The sequence below is a fragment of the Schistocerca piceifrons genome, chromosome 8, assembly GCF_021461385.2.
Source record: "Schistocerca piceifrons isolate TAMUIC-IGC-003096 chromosome 8, iqSchPice1.1, whole genome shotgun sequence".
Taxonomy (NCBI): Eukaryota; Metazoa; Arthropoda; class Insecta; order Orthoptera; family Acrididae; genus Schistocerca; species Schistocerca piceifrons.
The window spans coordinates 66,494,931-66,504,391 of NC_060145.1; the positions used below are offsets into that span (position 1 = coordinate 66,494,931).

The 9,461-nt window shown below is 36.0% G+C and overlaps 1 protein-coding gene across 1 annotated transcript; it reads left to right on the forward strand.

Moving 5' to 3' along the window:
* The first annotated feature begins 499 nt into the window (after positions 1–499).
* Positions 500–8,720, forward strand: LOC124711687 (protein CUSTOS-like). The gene is made up of 3 exons (XM_047241885.1): positions 500–705; positions 876–1,002; positions 8,160–8,720. Exons 1-3 carry the CDS (start codon positions 615–617, stop codon positions 8,680–8,682), a joined length of 741 nt encoding a protein of 246 aa, XP_047097841.1. The 5' UTR covers positions 500–614; the 3' UTR covers positions 8,683–8,720.
* Positions 8,721–9,461: the final 741 nt, after the last annotated feature.

Sequence of the window (9,461 nt, forward strand, 5' to 3'; positions counted from 1 at the left end):
TTGTCATTTATGTAGGAAGGAACGTGATAATACATTTCAAATAACAGACTGAAATAATTGTAAATCTGCAAATAATGTTAGCAGGCATCTCACAAAATTGTTTGCTGAACTTTTATCTCCAAATCTCGGGTAAGAAACGTCATAATATACTGCTATGAAGCACATCTGAGTTATTGAAAAGTTCATCATTGCTAGGAAACGAGAATAAAATGCGTAATTGCGACATAAAGTCGGCGTAATACTGCGAGAAATTAGCTTCTCTAGGTTACTATATTATTTATGGGGACCAAATCTACAACAAAAGAAACTGGTTGCGTATTTATATCTGACACGTCGTCTACATTCGACGAAATCTAAACTTCAGTCTCGGCCTAGCTGGTCACGCTAGCCGGCCTACTGATGTCACAGGCTACGACGTTGTCGGCTTGACGACTCCGGCCTCTAATACAGGCGGCCGTGGTGTGAGGGCCCTTTGAAGTCACCAGGTGGCGCGGTCGAATGGCATGTCATTTACATGTCTTTGGTACCAAGTTCTTTGACTAAAAATTTACGAAGTATGTGTTTGTTGTCGTTAAGAGCCGCTTGAAATAGAGCGATATAGTGACAGTGGAAATATGAGTTCTGAATCATCAGAAGACGAAAACATTCAGCAACTCAAAGATGCACTAGATGTCTCCATGTTCAGTAGCAGATCAGACGCTACGGGTAAATAAAATAATGTGATTATTGTATGACAAATCATTTTGCGGTGGACGTCTTTAATTTCATATTCTCCGTGATGAGCGACAATTTTTGTTTCAGTATGTTTACAAACCAGTTCCTTCGCTGTGCGGAGCTGAGAAATACTGTGGTAAAATGTTAATGTTAAATTGCAGAGGGACGAGATGAAAAACCATCTAACAGAATATCACTGGACGAGAAGACTGAACAGCCTAACGCACTGAGAGTAACACCAGAATTCCAGGCGTTCGTTGCAAAACGCTTGGCGAAAATGATTGACAAGTGAGTTTTGAAACTCCGTATTCATCGTGAAACTGAATCAAGTGTTAATTCTTCAAATTGAAATGGGAGATGGTTATATGTTTCACATCGTTCAGGTAACTTTGAAGCACTATCTTTAATTTTTTAGGAACAATATCTGGGCATCTACCTTTTTGTAACAATTTAGAGCATATACATTGAAACATAACTTCAATTTCGGACAAAGCTGTAGAATTTCTTAGTTGATATATTTTGTAGTTCAGACCTAGCGTTTTGAGAGGTAGAAGTAATTGTAGAATTAACTGTTATTACCATTTTGCGTTCGCAGTGTCCTGTTGTATTTTATTATTCCAATGATTTAAATTTTGTTACACATGTTAAGAGTATTTTAGTAATAGTGGAATGAGGTAGAACTGTGTATTGAATATGTTATAGGTGTTGACTTCTAATAGCAGAATGTTGTTACTGAATTGTTGGCAATAAAAAATGCTGAAAATTTACCGCTGAAATCTTGATTGTTATGACACTGATGTGCAGTGTAGCCTAAACGTTTGACACAAATATTGGTTCCAACTTAGGTTTTTCGTGGTTTCTTAAATAAAGTTAAATGTTGGAATTTTTAAAAGGGCACTACAATTTCGTTCCCTGTTTTTGTCCTACTGTCGTCATTCTGACAGGGCGAGAATCCTTTCTGATCGGTTACCCCATTTTTGCGTTTAGGCAGAACATATTGTTGCAACATTCACTCCACCTTTAAAACACTCTTCATTATTAACAGAAAAGTTTAACTTAGTAATATTTTATTACTTCATATAACAGAACTGTTTGTTTTGGTGTAATAACTGCAAGTATTTGACATTTACTAACTACCAGTGTGTAAAATATGTTACAATGTCTGTAATGACCATAAATTTGATAATTTACAGTGCGGAGAATAGATGTAAACTATTGTAAAATTAAGAATACCAGTAAACTGTCAGCTGTTCCTTTTTCATACTATTAAGCAATCAGTGGACACAATCTGCCATTATTTCCACCTTGTGGTTGTCTAAACTTACTAGTGCTGTACGACTTACTACCAATGAAGGTGTCGGGCATGAACTGCTGGATTATGTTCATAGAGATGAGGGAAGGACTGCATGTATGGCTTCATGGTTCTCCTAGAACAATTTAGGAAACAGTTTGTCCAGGCTCAACTATATTTCCAGTTCTCTGTTGAAAATTGATGTATTTGCTCTTTGAAGACCTTATATTGCTTGGGAAGGGATACTGTCTGACTACTGCAGATAAGGCAATGCTGGGTCACCATTGCATTCTTTCCCAAGTGAGGTGGCCAAGTGGTTAAGTCACTGAACTCCTATTTGGGGAGTAGAGGGATTCAGTTCTCATCTGCCCATTCAATCTTAGGTTTTCTTTGGTTCTTTAAATTAAGATGAGTACTGGAATGTTTAAAAATAATACTGCTGATTGTAAGGGGATGAAGAGACAGAAAGATAACAAAATCTTTCTCTCCATTCGTTTTAAATGTGGGAAATAAAAGTACTTGTTTATAATAAATGATTTTTCAGTTTTATATATCCATGGTTTTCAATGCAGCATGATCCACAGAAAAAGAAAATTTTGCCTGATATTATAATAATGATTATTACTAAGATATTGGAAGTGTCACTTGCCCTGTAATCATTTATAGACAAAAACTGAGTGTGACTTTAATTGCTTCCAAATGAGCTGCTAAGTAACTGCTCAGAGTTTCTTTCTTTCTCAGTTCTTAAGACACACTTTGCTCCTTTTAGAGAAAAATACTTTACTGGCTTGTGCAGTAAATTGTAGTGTGAAATTTTTACATTGAACTGGAGAAAACACACACGGACATATACTGTTCTATACACCAATGGCACATCATTATTTTGCTCTTGTATTCATAAAGATCGCAAACAGTGGTAAGCAACAATACTTTAATGAAAAGTGACATTCTACTGTTTAGAATCTGCCTCCCACGTAAAGCATTCAACAAGAATGAGTCGCAAAAATCAGTTGAGAAGGCAGTCAGGTAAAAGTGCACCTGTGTCAATGATCACAGCATTGCATGCAGATGCTGTGACATCTTGTTCTGAACAGTGGTAATCGGATACAGTGAGAGTTCGTTGTTGGTTACCAGTTGGTTGGCAGTAGCCAGTCAGAATGCTTCTTCATAACTTCCTGTGGTCCACAACAAAACATAATTGATATTTTGTTCTACTAGATTAAAATTTAACCACAATATGAAAGTTTTCAGAAAAATCAAAAAAAGGATGTACAAGTAGGTTATTGCAGTTACAATACTTTCATATTGAGATTTGTTGGCTTTTCTATGGCACAAGCAAATTATCACCTGCTTATCTAACCTAGGCCTCTGACTACACTACAGGTCAGTTTGTCAACACATCTAGTTTTTTTCAAACTGTCAAAAAAATACAAAAATCAGTACCTAACCTTAAAATTCATAATAACCAGTGATAGTTATTCTGACAATCTCCGTATTGAAAAGAAATGTAATGAATTTGTGTCTTCTGCAAAAATAAACATTAGATTCAGAAATTCGCATTCTCTACTGTACATTATTACTTGATTGGCTATGGCCAGTGTCAACACAAGAACTGCCGACACCGCAAGTTCACTTTAACCATGTAGACAATATAGTGTACAACAATTTCATTATTTTCAGATGCAGATACAGAAATCAAGGTATCATCACTAATATACTTAAGAAAAGTGTTCATACACTGATTCCACAAAGCTGTTGTGAACTTGCACAGCTTGTTAAACATTGCAATATGTTGGCTTGCAGTGTAAAGTGTAGGTGTTGTTAAAGTTACTTCCCAGAGAATCAGATTTTTCTATAGTGATGTTAGTGTGTCTGTGCACTGTCACCTGAATCACGGTAGTCATAATAAGAATTATTGAATTCCACAAGCTAATTATAGCCTATAAGTCAGATCATTGGGCTTCTGGTAAAGTAGTAATATTCCAGTAACTACTGTTACAGAAGACTGTTCTCTTATAAGACACAGGGTCATCACCATCACTATTGGAACTTCAAGCCACAATCCAGATTTCTCTTGCTGGGACTACTACTACCCTCACTTTTAAAGATCAAATGGAGTGAAGGAAGTCATTCTGAGATTACTAAATAGCACAATAATTTGTCATGATGACATCATTAACATGGTTACATGACTTTGCCACTCATAACTAAACGAGACTTAAATCTTATGCTGCAACTGCCACTGAAAAACGGCAGTATTACAGTGCTCAAGAAACTCACCATCTCCACTACATCTGTGTATGCCTAGCGTATAACGCAGTCTAAGCTACCACACAAAATGACTGAATGACAGATTTTTAAAGAATACGAATGTCCTTACAAACAAAATATACAACCCATTGTATAGCGTAGCACATTTCAAACTGCATACCCTAGGGTTCACATTGTTCGCTTTTGCTGGGACTACTTTCACCCTCATTTACAGATCAAATCTTCCTACTACAGTAGATGCCTGTTATTTCGAAATTGGGTAAACCGTAAACTCGGTTAACCATTAGTAGTTGTTTGGTTCCTGCCAAATTACATCAAAAAATCCACCACTTACACTGAATTTAGGATAATTTATGAAATCACGAGTATTTGCGTTTGTGTGTTCTGAGGGCTGGCTGTAGCATTTTTAGAAGAGGCATTAAGTCAGTGCTGTAAGTGTCTGTTGGGAGGCACATAGAGGAAATGAGTTAGATGCCAATGAGTGGGCACAGAAATTTCAATCAAAATTCTCTCATTTGTATTGCCCAAGAGATGTGTTAATGTGGATGAATCCGATGTTTTCTATAACTTGATGCCTGAAAAAACACTACCTTTCAAGCACAACAAATGAAACTGAGGAAAATGCAACTGTTGGTGATCTTGTGTTGTAATTCAGATGGTTCTGAGAAGCTTAAACCGTTAGTTATTGGAAGATACAACAATCCATGTTGTTTTAAAAATATCAACTTTTTCAATCCACTATGCTCCTATGGGAATAACAATAAAACTTGGAAGACCAAATAGGTCTTCTGTAGCTGGCTCTTGAAGGTTCAACAACAAATGGCTTTGACAAAAAGAAATATTTTGCTAACTGTGGACCATTTCTTGGCACATCGCTTCGATGACCTGGAATTTCTGAACATGGAAACTATCTTCTTACCGCCATGACCCATCTCTTGCCATTGGATCAGTAATAATTGCCTCAATTAGAGTGTAGTTATGGATGCCAACTTGTTAAGGCTGCCAATAGTGCAGAGGAGCAACTGCGAACAGTTCCACATTTGAATGTACTGGAAGCTATATACAACATATCTGCTGCTTGGGATGAATTTCCTGTAGACATGATAACTAACAGTTTTAAGAAGGCCTGGACAGCAACTGATAATGCCACTAAAACTGAAGAGGAAACCGATGATCCAACATATGAACTTATTAATAATGCAGATACAACTTTGGATTCCAGTGCTGCTATTCTACAGGCTTACACCCGGTTGATGCACTCTTGTACTCTTAATGTAGAAGAATGAATGCAGGCAGATGACATCATCTGTGCTGCTGAAGAACTCTTCAGTTCTGCTGTTATTCCATGATATGTATGTAATTGTATCATTCGAGGGGGGGGGGAAAAAAAAAAAAAAAAGACCAGCATTTGACAGTATGTACATTAGGGTGACCCGTAGCTATACTACAGAAGTGCCTTTACTAACACTGTTAATTTTTTAGTATTAATAAAATTATGATATATATTATATACAACAAGGTAAATATATAGGTCTTAAAATAGGGTTATTAAAAATAAGTATATCAAATAATAAGGCTTTTTTTAAATGATAATGTGAAACTGCACAGCAAAAATTCAGAATTTCTTGGTCAATGAGGGTCATCTTGTAGTTGTCCAATTGAGCTGAAATTTTGCACATATTGTTTTTTTACTGATTATAAGAAACTAGGGGGGTGGGAGCTAAACTTTTTGAAAATTAGAAATTGACACCATAATATACATATACTTTCTCAGTGAAACAAATGTCAGAAATACTGTTCTACATATACAGTGTAGTTATTTTTCTCTTAGAGCACCCTCATTCATTGGTACTCAAAAACTCGTTAATTTGAACTTCGTTAAACTCAATTGGCTACATTTGGTCGCTTGAAATTCTCTTAAACAATGGTCTGCTGTAATCCAAAGTCCAAGAGAAATTCTTTTAAGCTGTTTTTTATCTGCAAGGAGCTGAAACATGTCATTCACACTACCAAGATTTCAAAACTCATCAGTAGCTACCACCAGTGATAGTTTTGGTCTATCTGCAGTACAAGTATCTGCAGTCCACCCACATATATGGTATCTGAAAATTTTTGTGGGGCGAGTATATAAAATTTTTGCCATAGACAAGATCATAAGAAATTATAGAAATGTAAATTAAATTGTGATTATCTGCTGCATAAGACGATAGATCACATGGCCACACAAGAAGTGGTGTTTCACAGCATTGGTGATACAGTACAGTATATTTTGTGATGCAATCTGACTCCATACCCACATCATAAGCCTACACTTCGTCCAGTCCTGCAGAGTGTGTACATATAAAACACATAACATATGTGTAAGAAGTGTCTGAACATGGGTTTATGTCTTCAAATAAACTTAACCCTATTGTTACATACAAAAAAAGATTAAAAGCCTTTAGTTATCATTTCCTTTTATGAGGGTGTTTATAATACAGCACTTAGTTTCTCAAAGATGTGACTGGATTCTGTCATCTGTCAGTATTTGCATTTCACTCAGGATTTTCTTTTATTGTAGTAATTCATCCTACAGGTGTGCTTCATAGCTATTTTTTCCAGGATATAAGTGTCCTACACACCTAATATCTTCACTGTTTCTTCCACCCTGCACTTCATGCCTGCCTCTGTTAATCAGTAGACCCAGGTAGCTGTTCTCTGCTTTTGAAATTAGTCCAAAATATGAAGCACAGAGAACTGTAAGGGTCTAAAGCAAGTTGTCATCGATTTTGAGATTTTCAGCATATATGGATGCTCCTGACATCTTTTGAAGTGTGTTATATAAATACTTGTGTATAAAGTGTATTATAGTAATCTTAAATATGTATGCCTAGAAATGACTTTCAGCTGTATATTTATAACTTGATTTATCAAATGTGTTATGCATAAGCTGCTTTGTAGGCAACAGGACCAATAAAATGAAACAGCTTCACCTATATCTGTAGCCGCACATTGTATATACGAATATTCTCAAAACACTATCTCACCAGTTTCATGGTTATTCATTGCCATTTGGGCGCAAAGTACAAACTGTAATTTTATTGCTCTGCACTGCTCAATTGCTATCTAGGGTACACAAAATACTTAAATGTCTATGTCATGTACATAGCAGTAATACTTCATAATTGGAGGTTTATCAGCAGCTTTATCTGAACCTCAGGCCACAGACTACGTTCAACAACAATAATGAGGTTCTGCATTGCATTTAGTACCTGTTCTTTATGTTCTAATTTAGCTTCACATTAATTACAAATTTACAACTTTAAAAAGACACTTTTGTCACTAGTGTATACAGGAACAATTCATGAATTGACATTAATAATAAATATAATCTTAAATATTAATATTTCATAACATAAAGTGAGTCCATTATTTTTTCATAAGAAGTATAGGATATTAAGATTCGCTTAAAAAGATGTTCAGAACTATGAGACTGGTAGTTTGTCCATAAATTTGATTTTCACAAATATCTATGTTTCTCAGAACATTCTTTCTGTGCTTTGGGCCCTTAGGGTTCTCAGTGTCTCATTTCTTTTGTTCTGTAGCTCATCTCCTAGGATCTTATAATTTGTCCTTGTTATCGTTGGTTTTTTTTTTTTTTTTTTTTTTTTTTTTTTTTTTTTTTTTTTTTTTTTTTTTTTTTTTTAAGGCTTGATAACCAGTAATTCCACCTGGTTTTACTATGCACAGCACAAGTCATCACTGATTTTCATACTAATTGAAGAACTTTGTTTCGTATTGGATACATTTGTGGAATCAAGAAAGTTGTTTCCCAGTTTGCAGATGCTTAGGACTAGTATTCTATTCCACTGTAATTTAATATTCCTCTGTCTCTTTTTTTCAGCGAGCTGGAGGAAGTACCCAGTGTCCACAGTAAACAGAAGCAGGGAAAGAAGAAAAAGAAACCCAAAGGTGGTGTACGACTTCTGTCATCATCGTCAGAGTACTTGTCTGCGGAGGATCCGATAATTGTGTATACCAGCCACAAGAAACAGCAAGCTGTTGATTTTGATGAAAGTAGTGCAGCTATGGAAAGATTTTCCGAAGCTGCTGTTCCATCTGACTGGATTACATCCAAAGAAAGTGTGAAAGGGTGGATTCCTTTTGAAAAAGGTGAAGTCATAAAAGTAAAAAATGGTGTCTGTGTTGAGGTAATAAAAAAGAAATTGCCTGATCAGACTGGTGTAGTTTCGCACCACACTATAGAACATATTAATGGTGAACAATTCACTGCCAGGAACTCGCCACTCAAAGTAACAGGTGATAGTTTCACCACAAAAAGAAAGAAAAGTGAGGAAAGTAGTCATAAACATAAAAAACACAAAAAAATCCATGTGTCTGCTCTTGCAAATAATTATATTGAATAAATGTAGATTCACAATAAATCGTTAACACATTTTGATTATTTGCTGGTGATTGTTTTTAGCCGTTACTTGAAAATTTCTCCCTTGAAACAGATAATACATGCCTATCACTAGTGCTATAGAATGCTACACAATGTCAAATGTTAACTATTTTGAGAAAGTGAGTAGAGAGCTTTAGGCACGTGGCCAATCCGCATGCTTTGAGAGATAGACAGACAGTGGACAAATGAACTTCATATTGCACAGGCAAAGTTGCCAACGATGGCAGACAGTACCTCACTTAATTACACAGCTGCGTGCTCAACACATTTGACACCTGGCATTCATTGGACTGAGCATGTCTGCACAGAGGTTGCTAAACTGTGAGTGTGCTGTGCATCCTTAACTCGCGACAATGCCTTGCGCTTATGTCCTTAGTATGGTCAGTGCAGTTAACATCATCAGCTGTGTCAAATATTAGTTGGGTAATTTGTTTAATTAATGTTAGCTATGTCATTTTGGTAAGATGAGGGACCGATAGCTGAACATTCATGCAGGACCAACATACTTTGGTGGAGCCTCTCAGCTATTGCAATCCTTGCTGATTCAGATTTTTAGGATTACCAGAAAGAGGATATCACAGTATATTAAGATCCCTTATTGTAACAGCAGCCACAATACTTTATATTGTGGGTTGTTTATCCCACTACATTCTTTAGAATGTTCATAACTTGATTTTTGTGGCTAGTGTAGTGACGTATAGAAATGAGCTTTCAATAGTTACTTGACAGAAGCATGATGGA

Excerpts from the sequence above, each read along its gene's own strand:
- LOC124711687 (XM_047241885.1), top strand. The coding sequence starts at position 615 with ATGAGTTCTGAATCATCAGAAGACGAAAACATTCAGCAACTCAAAGAT. Across the intron at positions 706-875 it reads TAGCAGATCAGACGCTACGG|AGGGACGAGATGAAAAACCA; the intron begins GTAAATAAAATA and ends GTTAAATTGCAG. Across the intron at positions 1,003-8,159 it reads TTGGCGAAAATGATTGACAA|CGAGCTGGAGGAAGTACCCA; the intron begins GTGAGTTTTGAA and ends TCTTTTTTTCAG.